General features: G+C 37.9%; 1 protein-coding gene across 1 annotated transcript; it reads right to left on the minus strand.

The window, feature by feature from the left end:
- Nucleotides 1–664: 664 nt before the first annotated feature.
- On the minus strand, nucleotides 665–27,495 carry LOC125490168. The gene is made up of 3 exons (XM_048628590.1): nucleotides 27,087–27,495; nucleotides 26,200–26,221; nucleotides 665–972 (listed from the first exon to the last, which is right to left on the minus strand). The coding sequence occupies exons 1-3, from the start codon at nucleotides 27,246–27,248 to the stop codon at nucleotides 839–841; spliced, it is 318 nt and encodes a 105-aa protein (XP_048484547.1). The 5' UTR covers nucleotides 27,249–27,495; the 3' UTR covers nucleotides 665–838.
- Between the last annotated feature and the right edge of the window lie 158 nt (nucleotides 27,496–27,653).

Raw genomic sequence — 27,653 nt, forward strand, 5'->3', positions numbered from 1 at the left:
CCGCATGATGCAGCGTAGCGCGTGGATGCGTGTTCTACCGTTGCTTGTAAGTATCTCCGTTTGTATGGAAAACACGCACAGTCTAACACACAGAAAATGCATCCACGCGCGTTCATGCGGATCACGCGCATACACGCGGAGAAACATGCACCCCCGCGCGTAGGTGCGGGGCTAGACGCAAGGTATGGCACACCGAATCCCGCAGTGCCGCGCGTGATTTTGAATGGGCGTGACGTGTGTGTTTGAAAATGGATCTCGATATCGATCGATTTATTATTTAGGTCCCAATAATTTTGAACAAATTACCCATTTAAAGATCTTGTTTGTAAATAAGGTTGTACCCAGTATCTTCTATAGGCACGATTTCTTTTAATTCGACCGTACAAAAACCAAACAGTTAGTATAATGGCAGCGTCCTGAATGAGTTCCACACTATTAACCATTTTTATCAAAACTATCGTGATGCTCAGTACTGCACGACCACCACAGAGAACGGCGAATAAATGAGAGCCGCCGTGCGTAAATCTACAAAACGCACCTATGCGCGTGAGTGCGCAAAAAACCCGCACGATGATGCAGATCTGCACTCCCGCAGGAACGCGCGCAGGTGCGTCGACACGCAATATGCAGCATGATGCGGGGCAGTGTGAAGATCGCCTTAGGGTATCCGATAACCACCCTCAAAGCAAACTCGATTAACTGAACGTCTCAATCAAAACCATCTCAAGGAAAATGAAGAAAATCCAATCTGACGAAACTCCTTGCTCTTAGCCCTCAGAATAATGATAAAGTTAGCGCGACGACGGTGATCCTCAGAATAATGATGCGCGACGGTGATTTAGCGTTTAGTGAAGGGATTATTGCGAGCGGTGGTGCGGGCTGCGGCGGCCGCGGTCTGGGTGCAGTTGCAGAGAGCGTCGAACATGCGAAGCACGAAGCCCCTAGCTCGGCCTAGGCGGCGCTTCAGATTACCTGGAACAATGCACAGAGGAGGTTACGTTAGTTATACTATACAGCTGTTCACATGACATCAGCTAGATTGCAAAGTGTGGACAGGAGCAGCACAGGACCGAAATAATTGGCGTACACAAAAGGAGGCCTATACCCAACAGTGGGCGATAGAGGGCTGATGATGATGATGAAGACACATGTTCCAAAGTGGTATAGTAAGCCGAAAGAGGGTTGCGTTATTGTAGTGAAGTACTGATCCAGTAAATTTTGTTTCACGGGTATGTACTACACTGCCGGGCAATGAAATAGTTCCACCCGCAAAATGCCGACAAACACCTTAATATCTCCTAAGATATAGAACCTATGTAGCTTCATGAATTAAAAAGTTTAATGAAATATAGTTTATTATGCAAACATTTTTAAATGGAAACTCTTTTTAATAGTGTTATTTTCGAAGCCATGGACAAAAAAACATAAGAAGCAAAATTTTCGGGTTTTAAAGTTTAGGAAAACATTTGCTTCGTTTTTAGTTTTGCTTTTTATTTCATTCTTTTTTTTGTCGTTGTGAAATAATTATGAAATTGTAAAGTCTTGCGGCTCTCGTACCCATAAATCATGCCAGTATCACGCGAGGATTGTGCGAGAATCATCACCATGGTGGACATGGGAACCAGCCAAAGAAATGCGGCCAGAATAATGGGCGTGACTCATACTACTGTACGACGAGTGATCTAAAGGTATAGGGAGACTGGATTAAACCTGAGAAGACCAGGTACTGGCAAGCCAAGGTGCACAACAGTCCGAAAAGATCGATTCATTGCGGAAATCATGTTAAGAAATCGACATCAGACGGGAGTAGCCGTTCAACAACAACTTCTACAAGCTCGAAGGGAGCCAATAAGCGAGTGGACAGTCAGGAGACGTCTTGCCAAAAGAAGATTTAAGCATTATAAGCCAGCAATTGGCCCAAAACTGGAACGGCATCATAAAGTTTCCCGATTGCGATACGCCCGTGATCATACAGAATGGGGTGAGGACGAATGGGGCAGAGTGATGTTCTCAGATGAGTCATAATTCATGCTGTACCATCGTGATGGGAGGAAAAGAGTCTACCGACAACCAGGAGAACATTTCTCACAAGTATGTTTTGAAGAAAAAGTGGCACACGTCGGAGCCAGCTTTCGCGTGCGGGCGGGTAACTCTGCAGAGGGTCGAACAGCGTTAGTTCCGATCGAGAACGGGAACCTAACTGCTGTGAGATACATCAATGAGGTCCTCAATGAACATGCTGGTCCGTTTTTGGCCAATATGGGCGAGAATGCAATGTTCATGCACGATAATACACGGGCGCATACTGCTCAAGTTGTAAATGAGTATCTTCATGACGTAGGAATCCACAAAATGGAGTGGCCTGCAAGGAGCCCCGGTTTGAATCCCATTGAGCATGCCTGGGACGAGCTCGACATACCTGTGAGAGACCGAGTTCCACCTCCGATTACACTTCGTGGCTTGAAAGACGCGCTCATCAAAGAATGGGAGAACATTCCTCAGCATATGCTGAGGAATCTGGTATTCAGCATGCCCAATCGCGTAGAAGCTGTATTGAGAGCACGTGGAGGAAACACCAAGTACTGAGTTATCAAAATACCACGTTTACACCTAATAAACGCATAGTTAGAGATTTTGTTTTATTTGCCAAATGCCCCATTTTTTGAAAAACATATAATTTAAAATTTTATTACAATATTTAAGTTTTTACATGGGAATATTCTGATGCGCAATTAAATATTCTTCAATATTGCAGAAGGCGTCATTAAGCTAGCATTTTCCGTTTAGGAGTAATTTGATGTTATATCAGTGGAACTATTTCATTGCCCGGCAGTGTATAATGTAGTGTAGAGCTATAGCTAAAGTCCGGTTCAGTAGTCACACTACCTAAATTATTTCATATTTTGTGGTTCAGCTCTACCTACTGATATTGGGTACATCTATAGCTACCTTCACTGAAAACTAAATAAACGGAAGATTTTCACTGAACGCTGGCATGCCTTTGTTGTCGACTGCAGTGTAGTGTTGTTGTCGAACCTGCATAACTGTGGCCGACATTGTCATCGGCAAACAATGCCGCGCTAATTGCAAACAATCAGTCATTAGCCAGACTAATTGCCGCGACTCATTACATCACAATTTGTGTTTTTCAAAGAAATACCAGAGGATAAGAGTCATGAAATTAAAAACGTTAACGATATTGCCGAAATACTGATTTTGAAGCAACTTTTCTATTACCTTTATATCTAAGTACCTACTTACTTTCTTTTATTGATTTGATCGCGCAAAATTTCAAATATTATTCGAATGTATCATGGAACTTTATTATACAGACACTTGTTAAATCTACTTAATACCTAATACGGATGCATGGATTTAGGAGCTAGGTGGAACCTAAGATTTTCAGCAAAACCGCAAACTTCATAAAATGCTTATCCATTCTCAGCAAAGAAACATGTCGTGAATAAAATTGTTTCCAGGTGTGTACGCCCAACCACTTATTATGGTTCAGGTGACCTAGAAAAGGGGTCACGGGGTTCGATGGAGCTCGACTCTGTCTTACCCAACTTAAGCTATAAAATAAGCGAGTAATGATTGACTCTATAAAAGTTCGCTAAAGTTGCCCGTCTAACGTGTACCAAGGATCGTATTATTTTGAACTTCACTACATTGAATGACGAGAAAACCAGTGAAAATTACAAGTTAGAAATTGTAAGGCGGTTTGTAGAAACACTGTTTTATGGGTCGACTGGGAGTAATTAAACGAACGAACTGTAATCATGACAAGGTAGCTACCCTCGTTACGAGGTAGTCTGTAGTTTCAGGGCAATTCGTCTGCTGAAACAACTGCACAAAGTAGTGCTATTATCCTCAACATAAAGTAAGTATATAAGTACCTATCTAGTACATAAATATCGTCTTAAAGATAAGTTTTCACTGAGTGATAGGTTTAAGAAATGTATAGGTATAGAAATTACTATATTCCGCAAAGTCTTGATATTGAAAAAAATTACTTCTCGCATTTAAAATATTAATATCAAACGAAGGTGATCCGTTTAATAAAACTTTAAAAAGCGTACCCATTCAAAACTCAAAGCCGATTCTACGTCTAATCTTGTAAGATTACCTACAACCCCCTTTTCATCACAGAGAATATTTTATATAGACTGCCGCCTAATCCTCCCTTAACAATCTGGTCACTAAGCCTTATTGATCGCGGAGGGTCCTCGGCCGGCGACTCACTGCGGGACCCTAATTGGACCCAGTCGGGGTCTACTTATCGCACCGCCCGGGAACTACTAATTGATTGTAGCTGGGGGGTCACTCTTTATGACGAAAAAAGAAGATTCAGAGCGCTGCTGCGCAACCCGACTCTATCTCGTTTCATGTAACGTGACGATTGCACGACAGGCCTCGGTTGTTAGTTATTCGTCAGTGTAGAGTAGCCTCCCGTACCCACTGGGGTACACGCTTGTGGAGTCAACTGCAGGAGCTTTCAATGTTGTAGTGAAATGTTATAATGTTGATAAACTCCTTGTTACAGTTCGGTAGTTCTCAAATTGGCTTTTGCACTTTTGTACCTTATCAAACTAACAAACAAACTACTTATTCATTCTTTCAAAGATTGACAGTTGGTTAGTGTGATGAAGCACAAAAGTATAATCGCACCCAACTTCAGGAACTGTCAAGTTGTTTGGACCGAACTGTACAGTATAAGGCAGATAAATCTGACCCCTCTCAAAAGCATTCTTATTATCAGTGCAAATGACCGTAGTAGCTGTAACCGGAGTGCTTTTCAGTTTCAAGGTTGCAACTACTTACTTAGTATTGTTCGGCAAGGTTTTCTTGTATAAGCCTTAAAAGATTTACGTATCGAATACACCTAACTATGCACCTAAGCAGCATGGTTCAAATGCTTGCATGCCATAATGTAATCAATTAAAAATAAAGGTAAGTAGTTAAGTTAATGGCAAATTTCGCTTTGTGCCAAATTCCAAACACAGTTGGCTGTTATGTACCTACCTACCTATCATAGTACAAATATTTACCCACTCCGAGTTTGATTGTGGCTTACAGTCAAACAATATACCTACCTACTTTCTTACGAGTAGCTATATCAGCCAAAAAATATTCTAGCAAAGGTCTATTGAAAAATATTGATATTGAAAACACGAAGTGTTTGACGGCTAAAAAGTTTTCATTTTCCATAGGTATTGTTTCTTTATCCACGGACTTTATTTATACTAGAGAATAGGTACTTACATATTTAAGTTTAAGAAACACAATGACGAGTCCATTTTTGCACGAAGAAACTAGGTATAACCCTGTGGTATAACCTAAAGAGTTCATAAAAATAAACTTCCATAGAAACTGGATTTTTATTCCATCCATTATAAGCGTCATCGTGACAACATTCGAATTTAGACTTTCTGTTCAGCACGAATTAAGAGTCTAACTTCGATTACCACAATGATGATAGGTACAAGCCGGGTTCCGCTCATCTCGCATAATCTTTAGTGACCAAAACTCATTTCGCATAACTCGTATGGTCTAAACTTTTTTGGCCGAACCATCACTTTGCCAAGACTTATGTGGCATAAGGCTCGTTTCGTCTAAAACTCTTTAGGGACAATCTTTAAACACCTAAGTTTCGTTTGCTCAAATTTATGTTCGTCTATACCTATGTATAATCTTGTTTCTCCTAATGTTATCTTAATAAATAATATATTAAGTATGTAGTAAATGTACAAATTGTGGTATTTTTCTCCTACATCCCGAAAACCACGATATTGTATGATCAAAAAATCGAAAGTTAACGATCAATATAATTATTACGAACCCCATGAGATCGAAACCTAAAAATAGGTGCGACGACGAGCAAAGCGAGGAGGAGCGTGTTAGGTGCACATGTTCATCAAAACCAAAGCGGAGCGCAGCGAAGCGGAGCGGAGCGGAGCGGAGCGTTTTCCAAACAGCGGAAACAATACAAGGCACCAGTTTGCGCTATGTAGGGAGACGCTCCGTCAAAGTTAAAGCCAAACGAATATTATTACTTTGTATAAACCTAATAACCTCTGCCATAGCATTATTAGGCTATTCAAGATTTGGCCATACCATTATTAGGCTAAACAATGTTATGCGAAATAACTTTTTACTAAACGAGATTTATGCCATACGATTTTCGGCGTAACGAGACTTTGACCAAACGTTACTATGCAATACGAGATTAGGCAAATAAATCTTATGCCGAAAAAGGTAGAACCGTACAAGCCTCTTTTAATGTAAACTGACAGTGGGGGTTAAGGTTAGTTTATTAGAGTATTGTTACCAAAGGGGTTAAGGGGCAAAAGCCGCGACCGTGAGCGTAGCGAGGTCGCTAATAACCCGAGGGACTAACAAAGGGGTTCCCCTGATTTAAACACTTTCATGATTTTCATTACAAATGTGAAGATATTAAAAATAAAAACATGAATGATAGTGCTTTGTTTAAGAAGGCTTTTACTTGAAATGTATCATAGTTAATCGCATTTTAGATGCAAGATAGCAAATTTTCCCCGGGCATGAAAAGAGCAATTTTCACTCCTCTTTTCAGGCAAAATACAACTACTTTCAGAGCATGAGTAATGAAAACTCCTTTGTGCATCCGAGCGACAGTGAAGTGTACGTGTCACATCACATGTTGTGAATCGTATCATTATGATAGACAGTCAAGACCACAAAATCCCAGTATACCTATAGGTACCTTGATAGTTATATATGAACCTGAATAATAATAAGGCCTAAGGCTGTTGGAAAAATGAAATAGATATACCTACTTAAGTAAAATTGTACTAGAAATAAGTAAAAAATTGTATTAGATATTAGGGAAAAGTTGAAAAGATGCTCGAGGAGTTTCTTTCGCCATTTCTTTCCTCCTTACTGACGGGGCCTTTGTGAAATGGTGGTAGATTAGGACTTGTAGGTACAAGGACAAACCTAAATAGAGATAAATCCTCCAGTAAAGAAAAAAATCGCTTTAAGCGATAAGACCAGCATTTTTGTACATAATATGTGTTAGTATTTTAGTTGAAAAAGTAAGTTTATTTTATGTGTGTGTACACACGGCAACATCAAATGGTCGGCAGGGCACACTAACGTAGTGGCGTGTTTTGAAACTATACAAGGCCAGAACGCACCCATAGTGTACTAGCACTGTATAGTTTCAAGTGAAAAAAAATATTATTTAACTTGAAAATATACACGATTTGTGCGTACTAATCGCGTATACTTTCAAGTTGGGAATTACTGAATCGTTCTTGAAAATATACATTGCTATTACGCACATTGCTTGATTCGCGTACTTGTCGCATATAATTTGTACCTACATGCTGATTCTGATTTACTTAACTATTTCGGTAAATGTACATGACTATAATTTACTTGTTCTGCCTGTCATACTTATAGAATGTTAATAAATAAAGATGAACAAGCTCTAATTTGATTGATAAATTGATATTTATAGCAATCATACTTGCAAGTAAGAATACTTATATCTTATTATTTATATGAATTAATAGTAATACCTACTATACTCACGAGCAATGAAAAAGTTCCAGTGACGATAGCTCCTGAACGGAAAAGACTAGCTTAATGAAGCCGTCGGCAATATTAAAGTACATTTAAGAGCGCATCAAAATATTATTAAAACCAACTAAAAACGTTCATTTTGATCAAATTCTAAATTAAATGTTTTAAAAAATTGGGGTGATTTGGTGTTGACTTTTTGCTACTTGGACTTATTTATTGCTCGTGATTGTAGTAGGTATTACAGACCTATAATTATCAAGTTTTGAATTCACCGTAATTGTATTTTATGAATTGTTCTACACCCTCTTCTCTTTTAGTATTTACAACAGTTCTACAGTTTAATTTAAATCAATTTACTTTTTAACTGTACGATGTAAACAAAAAACACGTTACGAAAACAATGCCAAGTGCGGAATGATGATGCAATGTTTAGAAAGCAATAGACTTATTACTATTTCACATGAAAGAAAGAGAGAGCAACAATTCAAAAGGGCTACCTGGTAACTAATCATGTATAGTTTCAAGTGCTCGCATTGCCGCTTGGCACTTGAAAATATACACGATTAGTACGCAGTGGTAACTGCTACAGTATATTTTCAAGCCATAATTTTGGCCCAACTTACTTGAAAATATACGCGATTAGTGCGTAATGGCCTTGTATACTTTCAAGTAAATCATGGCACCATTTTAATTTGAAAATATACGCGAGCAGTCCCAGCCTCTGCGTTCTGGCCTTGTATAGTTTCAAAACACGCAACGTAGTGTATGTGTGCACACTAACGTTGTCTATGTGTGCATAAACGCAGAAATCGGTTTACACACCAGTAACAAACCACACACACACACACACACACACAACAGCACAAACGAGTTTGCGCGTAGGCAAACGCCCGCATACCAGCTGTGACATAAAAATATCAACCGGTAGTGTTAGTGAAATAGTTATAAAATTGATGTGAAGCAAAATTTCACTACCTGTGTCTATACACTTCGTAGCTCATTGGTAGAATGTTAGACTAATGAAACATAGGTCGTGAGTTCGAGTCCACGGATGGTTATTTTTATTTAACTTAATTCAAATTTTGCGTTCATTTAAACGCTGTTGAGTATAAAATTAATATATTTGAAACTGACAAATGACTACAAGCTGCATAGCTGTCGACTATTTCTCTTCGCCAAAAATATATGATTCGTTCTTCATTTGAGAATTAAAACCATTCTACCCTCATACAATATGAATAAACGAAATTTGTTTTTAGTTTTAGTGACAATTCACCTCTGCGTCTGCAAAGTGATTCACTTTGTGATTTGTCAATTTAATTAATTACTCTTCGCAGTCAGTATGGAAAGTCACTTAACCATGTTCAAAAAGGCGGAGATAATCGTATTTATATGAACAAAACATTACAATTAGTGAAATCGCAAGACGTTTAACGGTAAGTAACATAGAATTGTAAATATTTTATTTGACTGTTAGAATATTTGTATTTGTATAAGCTAAGTATTTGTTTTTTTTTGTTTGCAGAGGAGAACTGTTCAATTATGGGTTCACCGATACGCAGATTCGGGACATGTAGACAGTAGTCGTCTATACGGATGCATCACCACGCCATCGAGATATCGTAGCTGCACATAGCGCTGATCCGTTCTGCAGCACCCGTTCTACGGCCACAACACATAATCTATCCCTACAAACCGTACGGGTTCACTTGCGTGCTGCTGGGTTGCGGTGTCGGAAGCCGACGAAGAAAATTGCTCTAACCGATCAGATCCGACGATGTCGAAACAGAGTGCGTTTTGCGACTGACTATTTTAAACTTTGATTGGTGCAACAATGTGGTGATATTTAGTGATGAAAAGTCCTTTAAGTCAGACAAGGATGGACGTAAGACATTATGGCGAAAAAGTGGTGAAAATTATAATTATTGGGGTTAGCTCAGTAATTTTTATTTTTCCATTTGTATAAGATTTTAGTTATTTTGTTAAAGACTTATTATTATTTACAATTATGGGTAAGCCAATGTGTTAATGATGTTATTGTTACTGAGGTTGGAATAAGTTATCTTATTTCTAGCTAATTAACATGTTGATTCATATAACTAATGACTTGCCTATTTACTTTAGTAAAACAGCCAGTCCATCCTTTTCTGATGTTTATTATGATTTAAAACTGCTAATTGAAAATGTTCCTTATTAATATAAACTACAACTATGTTTTAAAACGAAAAACAACTAAAACGTAACATCCTTAATGTTTATGTTACGGCAAGAATAAATTTGGAGGTGTGTGAAGTTAGCAGCCTAAAGTAAGCAGCCTTTGAATACCCGACCAAATTAAGATGGTCACTTCAGTCATTGCATACTTTATCAATTAAATCACGTAAAAAGCCCCAAAAACATTGGAATAATAATGCTAAGTACTTATATAAACACTAAAATATGTTCTAAAATAAATAAATTCTAAAAAATACGACGTTTCCTTACTGACGCTCTTGTTGGTTAATGGATATTTTGTATGGGGGCACCAAGATGCTATAGACCTGCCCGCATCTCACCTGGTTTATTATGTGTGTTGTGTCATTAGAAAACACTGACAGAAGTTTCATCAACATTGAAACGGTACAGCAGGTGTCCAGGAGCCACTTTCTGACAGATTTTGGGTGAAAAATTGACAATATTTCACGAATATTCCAGTTTGCAGGTGGAGCCTGAACAGGTACAGCTGCAAATGATAGTTAATATGAAAGGTATTATTAATACCTAGAAACGGTTTTCAGCAATTTCAGATTAAATGACTTTTGGTGAATATTCAAGGTGAAAACCAAAAAATAAAACTTAGCAGCCCAAGATTAACATTTTGTATGGGGGCACCAAGATGCTATAGACCTGCCCGCATCTCACCTGGTTTATTATGTGTGTTGTGTCATAAGAAAACACTGACAGAAGTTTCATCAACATTGAAACGGTATAGAAGGTGTCCAGGAGCCACTTTCTGACGGATTTTGGGTGAAAAATTTACAATATTTCACGAATATTCAAGTTTGCAGATGGAACCTGAAGAGATTCAGCTGCAAATGATAGTTCATATGAAAGGTATGACTAATACCTAGAAACGGTTTTCAGCAATTTCAGATTAAATGACTTTTGGTGACTCTTCAAGGTGAAAATCAAAAAATAAAACTTAGCAGCCCAAGATTAACATTTTGTATGGGGGCACCAAGATGCTATAGACCTGCCCGCATTTCACCTGGTTTATTATGTGTGTTGTGTCATTAGAAAACACTGACAGAAGTTTCATCAACATTGAAACGGTATAGCAGGTGTCCAGGAGCCACTTTCTGACAGATTTTGGGTGAAAAATTGACAATATTTCACGAATATTCAAGTTTGCAGGTGGAATCTGAAGAGATTCAGCTGCAAATGATAGTTCATATGAAATGTATTATTAATACATAGAAACAGTTTTCAGCAATTTCAGATTAAATGACTTTTGGTGTCTCTTCAAGGTGAAAATCAAAAAATAAAACTTAGCAGCCCAAGATTAACATTTTGTATGGGGGCACCAAGATGCTATAGACCTGCCCGCATCTCACCTGGTTTATTATGTGTGTGTCATTAGAAAACACTGACAGAAGTTTCATCAACATTGAAACGGGATAGCAGGTGTCCAGGAGCCACTTTCGGACGGATTTTGGGTGAAAAATTTACAATATTTCACGAATATTCCAGTTTGCAGGTGGAGCCTGAACAGGTACAGCTGCAAATGATAGTTCATATGAAAGGTATTACTAATACCTAGAAACGGTTTTCAGCAATTTCAGATTAAATGACTTTTGGTGACTCTTCAAGGTGAAAATCAAAAAATAAAACTTAGCAGCCCAAGATTAACATTTTGTATGGGGGCACCAAGATGCTATAGACCTGCCCGCATCTCACCTGGTTTATTATGTGTGTTGTGTCATTAGAAAACACTGACAGAAGTTTCATCAACATTGAAACGGGATAGCAGGTGTCCAGGAGCCACTTTCTGACGGATTTTGGGTGAAAAATTTACAATATTTCACGAATATTCCAGTTTGCAGGTGGAGCCTGAACAGGTACAGCTGCAAATGATAGTTCATATGAAAGGTATTATTAATACCTAGAAACAGATTTCAGCAATTTCAGATTAAATGACTTTTGGTGACTCTTCAAGGTGAAAATCAAAAAATAAAACTTAGCAGCCCAAGATTAACATTTTGTATGGGGGCACCAAGATGCTATAGACCTGCCCGCATCTCACCTGGTTTATTATGTGTGTTGTGTCATTAGAAAACACTGACAGAAGTTTCATCAACATTGAAACGGTATAGCAGGTGTCCAGGAGCCACTTTCTGACAGATTTTGGGTGAAAAATTGACAATATTTCACGAATATTCAAGTTTGCAGGTGGAACCTGAAAAGATTCAGCTGGAAATGATAGTTCACATGAAAGGTATTATTAATACCTAGAAACGGTTTTCAGCAATTTCAGATTAAATGACTTTTGGTGTCTCTTCAAGGTGAAAATCAAAAAATAAAACTTAGCAGCCCAAGATTAACATTTTGTATGGGGGCACCAAGATGCTATAGACCTGCCCGCATCTCACCTGGTTTATTATGTGTGTTGTGTCATAAGAAAACACTGACAGAAGTTTCATCAACATTGAAACGGGATAGCAGGTGTCCAGGAGCCACTTTCTGACAGATTTTGGGTGAAAAATTTACAATATTTCACGAATATTCCAGTTTGCAGGTGGAGCCTGAACAGGTACAGCTGCAAATGATAGTTCATATGAAAGGTATTACTAATACCTAGAAACGGTTTTCAGCAATTTCAGATTAAATGACTTTTGGTGTCTCTTCAAGGTGAAAATCAAAAAATAAAACTTAGCAGCCCAAGATTAACATTTTGTATGGGGGCACCAAGATGCTATAGACCTGCCCGCATCTCACCTGGTTTATTATGTGTGTTGTGTCATTAGAAAACACTGACAGAAGTTTCATCAACATTGAAACGGGATAGCAGGTGTCCAGGAGCCACTTTCTGACAGATTTTGGGTGAAAAATTTACAATATTTCACGAATATTCCAGTTTGCAGGTGGAGCCTGAACAGGTACAGCTGCAAATGATAGTTCATATGAAAGGTATTACTAATACCTAGAAACGGTTTTCAGCAATTTCAGATTAAATGACTTTTTGTGACTCTTCAAGGTGAAAATCAAAAAATAAAACTTAGCAGCCCAAGATTAACATTTTGTATGGGGGCACCAAGATGCTATAGACCTGCCCGCATCTCACCTGGTTTATTATGTGTGTTGTGTCATAAGAAAACTTTGACAGAAGTTTCATCAACATTGAAACGGGATAGCAGGTGTCCAGGAGCCACTTTCTGACGGATTTTGGGTGAAAAATTTACAATATTTCACGAATATTCAAGTTTGCAGATGGAACCTGAAGAGATTCAGCTGCAAATGATTCATATGAACTATCATTTGCAGCTGAATCTCTTCAGCAAGACACCTGCTGTACCGTTTCAATGTTGATGAAACTTCTGTCAGTGTTTTCTGATGACACACCACACATTATAAACCAGGTAAGATGCGGGCAGGTCTATAGCATCTTGGTGCCCCCATACAAAATGTTAATCTTGGGCTGCTAAGTTTTATTTTTTGATTTTCACCTTGAAGAGACACCAAAAGTCATTTAATCTGAAATTGCTGAAAACCGTTTCTAGGTATTAATAATACCTTTCATGTGAACTATCATTTCCAGCTGAATCTTTTCAGGTTCCACCTGCAAACTTGAATATTCGTGAAATATTGTCAATTTTTCACCCAAAATCTGTCAGAAAGTGGCTCCTGGACACCTGCTATACCGTTTCAATGTTAATGAAACTTCTGTCAGTGTTTTCTTATGACACAACACACATAATAAACCAGGTGAGATGCGGGCAGGTCTATAGCATCTTGGTGCCCCCATACAAAATGTTAATCTTGGGCTGATAAGTTTTATTTTATAGTTTCTACCCTAAATATTCACCAAAAGTCATTTAATCTGAAATTGCTGCAAATCCTTTTTAGGTATTAATAATACCTTTCATATGAACTATCATTTGCAGCTGAATCTCTTCAGGTTCCACCTGCAAACTTGAATATTCATGAATTATTGTCAATTTTTCACCCAAAATCTGTCAGAAAGTGGCTCCTGGACACCTTCTATACCGTTTCAATGTTGATGAAACTTCTGTCAGTGTTTTCTAATGACACAACACACATAATAAACCAGGTGAGATGCGGGCAGGTCTATAGCATCTTGGTGCCCCCATACAAAATGTTAATCTTGGGCTGCTAAGTTTTATTTTTTGGTTTTCACCTTGAATATTCACCAAAAGTCATTTAATCTGAAATTGCTGAAAACCGTTTCTAGGTATTAATAATACCTTTCATATGAACTATCAATTGCAGCTGAATCTCTTCAGGTTCCACCTGCAAACTTGAATATTCGTGAAATATTGTAAATTTTTCACCCAAAATCTGTCAGAAAGTGGCTCCTGGACACCTGCTATACCGTTTCAATGTTGATGAAACTTATGTCAGTGTTTTCTAATGACACACCACATACAATAAACCAGGTGAGATGCGGGCAGGTCTATAGCATCTTGGTGCCCCCATACAAAATGTTAATCTTGGGCTGCTAAGTTTTATTTTTTGATTTTCACCTTGAAGAGTCACCAAAAGTCATTTAATCTGAAATTGCTGAAAACCATTTCTAGGTATTAGTCATACCTTTCATATGAACTATCATTTGCAGCTGAATCTCTTCAGGTTCCACCTGCAAACTTGAATATTCGTGAAATATTGTAAATTTTTCACCCAAAATCCGTCAGAAAGTGGCTCCTGGACACCTTCTATACCGTTTCAATGTTGATGAAACTTCTGTCAGTGTTTTCTAATGACACAACACACATAATAAACTAGATGAGATGCGGGCAGGTCTATAGCATCTTGGTGCCCCCATACAAAATGTTAATCTTGGGCTGCTAAGTTTTATTTTTTGGTTTTCACCTTGAATATTCACCAAAAGTCATTTAATCTGAAATTGCTGAAAAGCATTTCTAGGTATTAAAAATATCTTTCATATGAACTATCATTTGCAGCTGAATCTCTTCAGGTTCCACCTGCAAACTTGAATACTCGTGAAATATTGTCAATTTTTCACCCAAAATCTGTCAGAAAGTGGCTCCTGGACACCTGCTATACCGTTTCAATGTTGATGAAACTTCTGTCAGTGTTTTCTTATGACACAACACACATAATAAACCAGGTGAGATGCGGGCAGGTCTATAGCATCTTGGTGCCCCCATACAAAATGTTAATCTTGGGCTGCTAAGTTTTATTTTTTGGTTTTCACCTTGAATATTCACCAAAAGTCATTTAATCTGAAATTGCTGAAAACCATTTCTAGGTATTAAAAATATCTTTCATATGAACTATCATTTGCAGCTGAATCTCTTCAGGTTCCACCTGCAAACTTGAATATTCGTGAAATATTGTCAATTTTTCACCCAAAATCTGTCAGAAAGTGGCTACTGGACACCTGCTATACCGTTTCAATGTTGATGAAACTTCTGTCAGTGTTTTCTAATGACACACCACATACAATAAACCAGGTGAGATGCGGGCAGGTCTATAGCATCTTGGTGCCCCCATACAAAATGTTAATCTTGGGCTGCTAAGTTTTATTTTTTGATTTTCACCTTGAAGAGTCACCAAAAGTCATTTAATCTGAAATTGCTGAAAACCGTTTCTAGGTATTAGTCATACCTTTCATATGAACTATCATTTGCAGCTGAATCTCTTCAGGTTCCATCTGCAAACTTGAATATTCGTGAAATATTGTAAATTTTTCACCCAAAATCCGTCAGAAAGTGGCTCCTGGACACCTTCTATACCGTTTCAATGTTGATGAAACTTCTGTCAGTGTTTTCTAATGACACAACACACATAATAAACCAGGTGAGATGCGGGCAGGTCTATAGCATCTTGGTGCCCCCATACAAAATGTTAATCTTGGGCTGCTAAGTTTTATTTTTTGGTTTTCACCTTGAATATTCACCAAAAGTCATTTAATCTGAAATTGCTGAAAACCATTTCTAGGTATTAAAAATATCTTTCATATGAACTATCATTTGCAGCTGAATCTCTTCAGGTTCCACCTGCAAACTTGAATATTCGTGAAATATTGACAATTTTTCACCCAAAATCTGTCAGAAAGTGGCTCCTGGACACCTGCTATACCGTTTCAATGTTGATGAAACTTCTGTCATTGTTTTCTAATGACACACCACATACAATAAACCAGGTGAGATGCGGGCAGGTCTATAGCATCTCGGTGCCCCCATACAAAATGTTAATCTTGGGCTGCTAAGTTTTATTTTTTGATTTTCACCTTGAAGAGTCACCAAAAGTCATTTAATCTGAAATTGCTGAAAACCGTTTCTAGGTATTAGTCATACCTTTCATATGAACTATCATTTGCAGCTGAATCTCTTCAGGTTCCATCTGCAAACTTGAATATTCGTGAAATATTGTAAATTTTTCACCCAAAATCCGTCAGAAAGTGGCTCCTGGACACCTTCTATACCGTTTCAATGTTGATGAAACTTCTGTCAGTGTTTTCTAATGACACAACACACATAATAAACCAGGTGAGATGCGGGCAGGTCTATAGCATCTTGGTGCCCCCATACAAAATGTTAATCTTGGGCTGCTAAGTTTTATTTTTTGGTTTTCACCTTGAATATTCACCAAAAGTCATTTCATCTGAAATTGCTGAAAACCATTTCTAGGTATTAATAATACTTTTCATATGAACTATCATTTGCAGCTGAATCTCTTCAGGCTCCACCTGCAAACTGGAATATTCGTGAAATATTGTAAATTTTTCACCCAAAATCCGTCAGAAAGTGGCTCCTGGACACCTGCTATCCCGTTTCAATGTTAATGAAACTTCTGTCAGTGTTTTCTAATGACCCAACACACATAATAAACCAGGTGAGATGCGGGCAGGTCTATAGCATCTTGGTGCCCCCATACAAAATGTTAATCTTGGGCTGCTAAGTTTTATTTTTTGGTTTTCACCTTGAATATTCATCAAAAGTCATTTAATCTGAAATTGCTGAAAACTTTTTGTAGGTATTAATAATACCTTTCATATGAATTATCATTTGCAGCTGTATCTCTTCAGGTTCCACCTGCAAACTTGAATATTCGTGAAATATTGTAAATTTTTCACCCAAAATCCGTCAGAAAGTGGCTCCTGGACACCTTCTATACCGTTTCAATGTTGATGAAACTTCTGTCAGTGTTTTCTAATGACACAACACACATAATAAACCAGGTGAGATGCGGGCAGGTCTATAGCATCTTGGTGCCCCCATACAAAATGTTAATCTTGGGCTGCTAAGTTTTATTTTTTGATTTTCACCTTGAAGAGTCACCAAAAGTCATTTAATCTGAAATTGCTGAAAATGGTTTCTATGTATTAATAATACCTTTCATATGAACTATCATTTGCAGCTGTACCTGTTCAGGCTCCACCTGCAAACTGGAATATTCGTGAAATATTGTAAATTTTTCACCCAAAATCCGTCAGAAAGTGGCTCCTGGACACCTGCTATCCCGTTTCAATGTTAATGAAACTTCTGTCAGTGTTTTCTAATGACACAACACACATAATAAACCAGGTGAGATGCGGGCAGGTCTATAGCATCTTGGTGCCCCCATACAAAATGTTAATCTTGGGCTGCTATGTTTTATTTTTTGGTTTTCACCTTGAATATTCACCAAAAGTCATTTAATCTGAAATTGCTGAAAACCATTTCTAGGTATTAGTCATACCTTTCATATGAACTATCATTTGCAGCTGAATCTCTTCAGGTTCCACCTGCAAACTTGAATACTCGTGAAATATTGTCAATTTTTCACCCAAAATCTGTCAGAAAGTGGCTCCTGGACACCTGCTATACCGTTTCAATGTTGATGAAACTTCTGTCAGTGTTTTCTTATGACACAACACACATAATAAACCAGGTGAGATGCGGGCAGGTCTATAGCATCTTGGTGCCCCCATACAAAATGTTAATCTTGGGCTGCTAAGTTTTATTTTTTGATTTTCACCTTGAAGAGTCACCAAAAGTCATTTAATCTGAAATTGCTGAAAACCGTTTCTAGGTATTATTAATACCTTTCATATGAACTATCATTTGCAGCTGTACCTGTTTAGGCTCCACCTGCAAACTTGAATATTCGTGAAATATTGTAAATTTTTCACCCAAAATCAGCCAGAAAGTGGCTCCTGGACACCTGCTATCCCGTTTTAATGTTGATGAAACTTCTGTCAGTGTTTTCTAATGACACAACACACATAATAAACCAGGTGAGATGCGGGCAGGTCTATAGCATCTTGGTGCCCCCATACAAAATATCCATTAACCAACAAGAGCGTCGGTAAGTTAACGTCGTATTTTTTAGAATTTATTTATTTTAGAACATATTTTAGTGTTTATATAAATACCTAGCATTATTATTCCAATGTTTTTTGTGGCTTTTTACGTGTTTTAATTGATAAAGTATGCAATGACTGAAGTGACCATCTTAATTTGGTCGGGTATTCAAAGGCTGCTAACTTTAGGCTGCTAACTTCACGCAGGTTAAATTTGGTAATTTTAACACTTAATAACTTGTTTCATTTACTTTCTGTGTTGCTTTTATTCGTATATACTACAATACTATTATTAACCATCTTAAAAATAAATTAAATCTATAAAAAAAAAACAAAAAAGGAATATTGTTAAGTTCAGTGGGATTTGAACCACCATATCGATTATTGTAAGTCTTGTATCATACCAACTGAGCCATTCAATCTATTACAATGCCTTGCAAAATTTTGCTTCATATCATAAAAACAATGAATCATTGTCACTGGCACAACTACATGCTTACAATATCCGTGTGTGGGTTGCCCAGAACTAAATAATTACGTCGACGTCGCTGACACACACATACACTACCTACGTTAGTGTGCCCTGCCAACCATTTAACGTTGCCGTGTGTACAAATAAATAATATTCTATCTATCTATCTAAAGACAGGTGGATGGTCTATATCTATCTAAACATAGGACCCTAATATTAGCCCGATTATTAATTGATGAACCGTAATGTGATTAAATTCATACTTATCTGATATGAGCCGATACATGTACCTATAAGTACACAAAAGAACGCAAAAACACCCCTTTCACGGTCGGAGGATAAAAATTGTCTATGAAATGAATAATGTCTGGCGGTCGCACGCCATACAGCCATCAAACTGAGTTTTGCATTCAAAAATAGACTCGGCTCTGTAAAATGGCATTGGATCAGGTATTGTTGATACAAGTTGGTAATGTTCTGGAAACAATGAAATTTTACGATTTTCCTGATATGAAACAAACGTTACCAGTAGGTGGGTAGCTGGGTACTACTTATGCGAAAAGTATAGGTAAGTAAGTACTTATTTGTGCGATAATAATTTCTGAATTCACTTTAAGTAGTTATCTGATTAATAATTATGGATTTGTCTTTAAGACGTTGGACTGGAAAGGACATGGCATATGTCTAAATGGCGAGTACATGTCACACCTCCGCTTCGCGGACGACATCGTTATTATGGCAGAATCTCTGCAGGAACTCAGCTGGATGCTAAGTGGCCTAAATGCTGCTTCCCGACGTGTTGGCCTCGGTATGAACTTGGACAAGACGAAAGTCATGTACAATGCTCACATCAAACCGGAGCCGGTCGCCGTTGGTGAGGCAACAATCGAAGTTGTGCAAGAATATGTCTACCTTGGGCAGACTATTCGGCTAGGCAGAAGCAACTTCGACAAGGAGGCCGCAAGGCGCATCCAACTGGGTTGGGCTGCATTCGGGAAACTTCGTCACATATATTCTCCTCGGCCATTCCTCAGAGCCTGAAGACAAAAGTCTTCAACCAGTGCGTCCTGCCAGTGATGACGTATGGTGCAGAGACGTGGACACTGACGGTAGGACTGGTCCACCGATTTAACGTCGCTCAGCGTGCTATGGAGAGAGCTATGCTTGGGGTTTCTCTGATGGATCGTATCAGAAATGAGGTTATCCGTCAGAGGACTAAGGTTACCGACATAGCTGTCAAAATATGCAAGCTGAAGTGGCAGTGGGCTGGTCATATCTGCCGAAGAACCGATAACCGTTGGGGTAGACGAGTTCTCGAGTGGAGACCACGAACAGGCAAACGCAGCGTGGGACGCCCTCCTGCCCGCTGGACAGACGACCTTAGGCGGGTGGCGGGTAGTGGTTGGATGAGGAAGGCCGAGGACCGAGTGTTGTGGCGCTCCTTGGGAGAGGCCTATGTCCAGCAGTGGATGATTATTGGCTGATGATGAATTATGGATAAGTATCATCGCTCCTAAACTTTTTTACCTTGTAAAAGTATAAATTCAGACACTGTTATTAATATGAAAAGTTATCTATTTATACCTTGTTTCACGGGGAAAGACATCTGACAGGACCCTTATTACATTCGAATAAGGGAAGTTTTTGTTTGTATCAGCTGTCTTTCCTCGTGAACAAAGGTATAGTAAATAAATAGTTGCTATTGAAGTTTGAGTTAAGGCCTAGCAAAAACAATTGAAATTCTCTGAAGAATACCCGTACCTAGCATAAACATGTCAGTATTAGGTAATTATTTGCCAAGTTTTGTACTTACATAAAATAATAATTATGTAAGTAACCTAATAAAATAAGTGGAACAAATTCTCTCTTAACATGGAACGCTATAACAATGTGATGTTTTCATCGCGTAATGACTACTTTGTGGTTGCCGTGCCAAATGGATGTTTTATAGGCTTTATACCGCTAATAATAGGTTGTGCACAGTCAATGAAATGGATACAAATATATATGAACTTTATCAGACCCATAAAAAGTAATAATCTCATACATTGTTCCCGTTGCAAAGTGAGCGTAGTCCAACTATACCTATCACTCTATTCAGTCACTCATAGCCGTCTGTGAGTCGTGCTACTCGCGCTAGTCTTTTGTTATTAGGACTAGAGTCGAGACTGGTCGAGACAGAGCTCTTAAACAGTGCCAGGGGGGTAACTCTATGTGACGATAAACTGAGTTTTAGAGCATGCCAATGCCATGCCGCCGCTGTTGCGTGAGCCAAGACTCTATCTCGCTGTACAGCTATAGAGTAACCCTCGACGTTTTACTTACTTAGACTTGTATTCTATGACGCTTTTAGCAGACTAAAACAACCTTTCTACACGTTTCCACCTGTGAAAGTTTTGAAACATTTGCTAGAGTCAATGTTTCCTTTTTAGCCATCGTTAATGTACTCAAAGATTCACATAAATTTAATATGAGCCACACCTTTCTTTTCTTTGTCAGTTATTATTAAAATCAAATTATCTAAGTGTGCAATAAAACACATATATTTCCCTTACGTCTGTAATATAAAAAGTAAGGGCCGGCCCTTGTGTCGATCTGTTCATAATATAAAAGGATCACTAATAAATAAACTCTAGTAAAACTCCCTGTAGAACAGTAAGCGACGGTTGCCTACTATAAACTTAACTCACTGATGTTTATTGCGGTGAATAATATTTTTATTCGATAGGTACTTAAACTTAAGTAAACGTTATAATTTACTGCTGTGTTGAGTTAAGCTAATCTAACAGTCTATATTTCCCTCATTTTCTACTGTATTGGAAAATCTAAAAGCGCTTTACTTTTGTAACGCACCGCTGTGATTGGCTGAACTGTTATTTAGCAGGACTTAAGTTCATGCTTAGATAAATTTAACTACCTACTCAAATTTGACATTTAACTGGGCCTAATTAACTTATATTCAATTACATTAGTTAGCTAACTTCAAAGGAACGATATTCTACGCAACGCAAGTTAATATGTTGGTTTGCTCTGCGCTAATTAATTTGTTCAGACAGAACTAACATTGCAGCTGGATTCCAGGTTTCCATTAGTATTCAGTGTGTGAGTGCGTTATTCTGTGATGTCAGTCACATTCACACAGCTATTGCTGCTATAGATATGTTTGTACGACATTGAAAAGCCTCTCTGTAGCGATTTTCACGAGGGACATAGCGTTTGAAAACGCCCGAAGTTCAGAATTTCATAGAAATTGCGCTAGCTTTGTCAGGAGTTTGCGTTTCCTCGTAGCTATTCCTACCCATGTTCACAATATGTGTATTTCGTACATTGAAATCTAGAAACCCCACATATTCAGATATGACTAAAAGCTTGAAAGTACCTACTTAGATACTATAGTGGACATCGTAGCGCAGCTCAAATACAGATAGATAGCTTTTCCGCTTGAGCTTTGAATTTAAACATAACATTTTCGGAATTCCCACGTAAAAACTGTTTACTAGTTTTAGATTGTAAGTAAGTATTTAATTGTTATAAAAAGACCTACTTAATGAGAGCTTTCACATGGTTCATCACATGTATAAAAAGCTTCGACAGGATTCATTATTTAGGTACAATTTAATATTACACTCGTCGTGTTTACTTACCTGAGTATATTTATTCAACATCATGTCATAATTAAGGTAGGTAAGGAATTGAGTTACAAGAGCAAAATTAAATTGCACGTGTATTTCACCGACGAAAAATAATAATTGCTTTTTACATTTAAATATGTTTTTAAAGTGAGACCGCGAATTGTGATATTCTGTATTGATTTTCGGGCTTAGATATAACATGCTGCACACGTAGGTTTCTCTTAAACAAGTAAACCACAGGTTTCTGCATAGTATACCCTTTTTGCAACACCCTGTATAATTCAATAGGTTAGGCCCTCATTTACGCGTAGGTTGTGTAGGTGTAGGAAATAATAAAAGGACTGATTCTTTGGCCGGAGATGAGATGTTTCCGCTACCAGCGACCTGGCACAGGTCGAGGCACGGCCAGTCAATATGACACAGAGTAGAATATTCTTCAGTGCACTAGCATGGTTATGTATCTTAGGTACTTATACGAGAATATTCTACTTAAGTACATAAAACTATATCTTATAAGTACTTACATATTTAAAACACAGGATGGGTGGTTAGCAACCTAGCAACTATAATGACTTTCTTAGTCAGTCAGAGATGTCGAACATACTTCCTACACCCGAGACAACGTTTGCATTAGCGGACTATATGTACTTACTGCTGTTTTGCAAAGTCTGGATTTTGAATCCGTAGGATAGTTATCTTTAAGATAAAAATCATGCTGTCGCTGTTATTATGTAAATTTTGAAAAAAAAAACACACACTCACGCCTTGTACTAATGTACCTACTCCCTTGCGGGGTAGGCACAGGTAAATTTGGAGGTATATATTATTAAACAGTGACACCATGATTTTTATCGTAGACACATTCATTACCACTCTCACTGTTAGTTAAATACACTGTGCTGTCGTGTTCATGTTCTATTATCATTTGTATTGTTTAAGAAAATGAGGACATCTTCTGCTTTTACAAAAGAGCCTTTGCCTCGACTTATTGATTATTCAATATTTTTGTTCCACATTCTGGAGAGCTGCTATCTGTCTGTAAAATGATTCGAAATCTGTGTTCGAATGATTCTCATCATCTACCTTATTATGCCTTATTGCCTGATCCTGATAGATATATTTTGCTATGAATGGTTGCTAATGTAGTTTTGTAGTAGTTATGTCAAAGTACCTCATAATCATAAAATGGCCTGCATAAAAAGACATAACGAAGTAGGTATATTATGTACAAAAGGCAAATATATTTAATTGATGATCTGGAAAGTTAATACTGACCTCATGCCATTTACTTTAAAGTAGAAACACATATTCATAACTACATTAGTTTTGAATAAATCGATCGAATAATCGAAAATAATCGAATCTATCGAGTAATTCGCCACAACGAGGCGCGAGCATAGGATTCGATACTATTTTCGAATCTACACGAAGGGTCGCTTTTACCAAACGCTAAACGTATTTAAATCAAATTTTAAATACATTTTGTACTAACTGACAGACGTATGACAGGCTACTAAATACGTTTAGAGTTTGGTGAAATTCCACCTAACATGGAAAAAACAAATGCCACTTTTGGAACTAACAAATTTGCCTTACATTTTGACAGTGACATTTGACGATACGCAACGTAAACGGAGGTTTCGAATCCAGAGTCGTGAGCACAAGTTTCGATCCTCCGTTAACGTTGCGTATCGTCAACTGTCACTGTCAAAATGTAAGGCAAAGTTAGTTCCAAAAGTGACATTTGTTTTTTCCATATGTTAGGTGGAATTTCACTAAACGCTAAACGTATTTAGTAGCCTGTCATACGTCTGACAGTTAGTACAAAATGTATTTAAAATTTGATTTAAAGACGTTTAGCGTTTGGTAAAAGTGACCCTTCGTGTAGATTCGAAAATAGTATCGAATCCGGTGCACGCTGCACTCATGTCAATTAGCCGTAAGTAGGTATAACACGGGGCATATTAAAATTCACAAAGGATGAGATATTAATAGAACCTACCGCTCGCTCTATACGCTGTATACCTACTGTGTACCTATGTTTACTGTGTTTACATTACAACTTATACAGCTAAGCATACTCAAGAACAAGTGAAGTTTCAATAACAAATTGCTTTTAAATAGCTATACTTAAGACAAGAAATATTATACAAGTTTCAAGAAAGTATGAAGGAAGGTCTCTCTTGAAAAACCGTTTGAGCATTAGGTACTAAGCTGAACGGAAGTTGGGATCAAATTTAAAAAGTTATGATTGCTATATCTTAACTCATATAACATTATACAGGCAGTACCTACCTGTCTGCATTATTTGCTTTCAAAACTCACATCGTTTAACTTGTAAGTACCGTCGAAGTTGTACTCACATAATCCCTCTTTAACCATACACTTACCCCATGTATTTTGTACTAGATTAGACTAAGTACTAGGGCAAGATAAAACGGTAAGAGTAACTTGAAAAGCTGCGGAGGTGATATCTAAATGAGGTCGTTACTCGTCTTGTCCCCTTTTGGGGTGGCTTCGTGTCGTGACTGACGAGGGTAGCGGGGTGCGGCACAGGACAGCCCGACGAATGATAACCTGACATTTATACGGTGCAGGGAATCGTTTGAATAAGTTAACATATCCTACGCGTATTTCAAAATCATGGACACGTCCAAGTAATATTGTTCTCAGCTTCTACTATAGAAAATATGTTTTTTACAGCGTAATTTCAGTTTTTCTGTCATCCAACAATTATCTGTAAGTACCTACACATGTATTTAGGTACTTACTATCTGTGTATTATTACAGATATATAATATGAATTTTACTATAACACATTCGCATTTTTGTACTTATTTGTAACATTTATACCTACTTGTTGTGTGTACGCAAAGCTTTTTAATAAAAGTTTCAGTTACAAAAGCAAAGTCATAACAAAGTTAACAAAATTTTAGTAAAAATGGATATTTGTTTACTGCTTGAATGGCTCTGCCCGAAGTTTGCTTATAGCAATTTCAGTAAAAGCTTTCTGCCTGCTGTGTGCTCAGATGTGGTTGGTATTTAAAATTGACACTTAACATAGGTACTGTACAGTAAATATCTATAATAATATTAACTATATTGCCTATCTCATCGCGGAAGAATATAAAAATTATACCTACATCATAATTATCATGACTTGAATCGTAATGTCAAAACTGCTAAACGGGCACTTACTGAAAGGTTTAGATGGATTTCCTCAAGCACTCACCTTTGTTCACCTATACGTTAACATAAAAGTCTAGATGACTGTCAGCTATTACAGTTTTATGTTAATGTTAGATATTAGATAAAAATCGCTTTTCAGTACAAAATTCTGACCGATTTTGAAGGTAAACGCTATCAATGGATGGAGGGAGCCCATCTATTGATAGCTGGCAATTATAGCGCAATCAATATTAATTTTATTATGCTTTGGATCTTTCTACTTAACCTACTAGGCACTACTAGCTATTATATCAAATAAATATTTGAACTAAATATTCAATTCTACTTTTTATACAAATTCAAAGGCTTGTAAAAATACGGTCCCTACTTTGGCTATATAGCGAGACGGAACGGCGAAGCAACTCTCAGATGAAGTCTTCATCTGCCTAATTACCTAATTACACTTCGGTCGATTCCCAGCCAGCTCTGAATCTGAAGTACCGGAGGGCAGTAGCTCGAGAAAACTCAGTTTCGCTGCTGCGTCAGCCGCGACTCTATCAAGTATTTACTTAACAGTCGCGAGCAATGAAAAAGTTCCACCTGCCATTATAGGTATGTATGTCAGTGAAACTTTTTCATTGTTCGCGAGTGTATAAACCGTGGCAGGGCAGCTTTCGTTCTTTCAGTTCTTGTCAAGCTAGAGGCTTTTTGTGCTTTTTGTTATTGATCAGTGCAAGAGTGTGCTATACTATCAAACGGAAAAACAATTTTAGGTTAAATTAGATTAAAAAAATGTTAAGAACGTTATAAGTTCTTAGGCATATTTGAAAACTTACCAGCGTCCCCGTCGTCGTCATCCTGAAATAAAGAAAAAAATACGTTTATGAAGCAGTTTTTAAATTAAAAAAACAATACTCTAACTATGTAACTTCAGAAGGCTGAAAGCTGCAATTTATATAAAATTCTAAACTCCATCAATTAAATTTATATAAAAAACCTGGCTTTCTTCTTAGGCATAAATACCTACTATCTAGTGCAGGTAATGCGTGCGTAGTTAGCTAAAAAGTCTAGAGAATGTTTCAAGAATATGTCTAAATGCGTAAACTAATTTATAGTTAGTATTACCTATAATTATTTAGTTTGTCTAGGTATCAAACAATTTAGGGAATATTATTATTTGCATGTATTATTAGTAATATAATCCTCGTAGTACGCCCCGGGCGCAGCCATAATTACCATTTTCGTTGCATAGTTAAGTGCTTATAGGTCGCTTCAATCAAAAACTCGTTTACATGGAGACCCTTCCGATAAATGGATCTAATTCAGTTGACGATCATAATCTCCAGCGAAGCAATATTGTTCCCTTACCTTATCTCCTATTTCAGTGATAAAACTACGCGATAAGCAGCAAAGCTCATCTATAGGCAGACCACGGCGTGAATATGCATGAGCTTCAGTTTCAGAAAGTGAAAAATGTGCATCGTCATTGTGTACAAAATTGTGCAAAGATTAACTTTATCTCATTCTAATTTCAAATGAAGGTCGAACAAGGTAATGTGATGAAACCATGCAAAGAATAATTCACGGTGTGATAGCGGATAAAACTGCTACTTGGAAAAAGCCGATATTTGCATTCTCTAGCTGCCACTACGCCGCTGTAAACACTTACCGCCCTGGCATTCCATTCTTTTCTTTACCGGGATAAATATACATTGATACTTACGATATTACTTCTGTCTTTCTCTTTTTGTTTAAGCTCTGCCTCTCTCTTAGCTTGTTGAATGAGCTCGTCAACAAATTCTGAGGCTTGTCGCAGTTTCTCCGGATCGCTCTTGAACTCCGCTACTCTACTGGCCAACAACGAGGCATCACTGTTTTGGCGCATTTTGAAAAATCACACACTGTTTTCCCACCGAAAATAAACTTTCAGTTCGATACACAGTACACCACCACTGTAAGTAGGTATCTATAGATTGAGATTCGCGAGATCACTCTGTGTCATCGTATGTTATCAGTGCGCGAATGTTATGTTTATTCCCGAGTCATGGTTTAGTCATTATCAGGGTGAGGTGATGCTGTGGCGGCGGCGTGCGTCGGCCGGGCGCGCGGCTAGCGGACTGCCTTCTGCCTGTCTCAGCCCCGGCTCCACCGCTCATGCGCGTCACACCGCTACCAACCTCCTCCACCAAATTACCCGTGCACCCAGCTTACTCTTATCTCTCCAACTTTCAGCGTGTTTTCGTCTGGCAGCAGCCAAAGATTACGATTGTACAGGTTCAGGATTAACGGA

The sequence above is a fragment of the Plutella xylostella genome, chromosome 21, assembly GCF_932276165.1.
Source record: "Plutella xylostella chromosome 21, ilPluXylo3.1, whole genome shotgun sequence".
Classification (NCBI taxonomy): domain Eukaryota; kingdom Metazoa; phylum Arthropoda; class Insecta; order Lepidoptera; family Plutellidae; genus Plutella; species Plutella xylostella.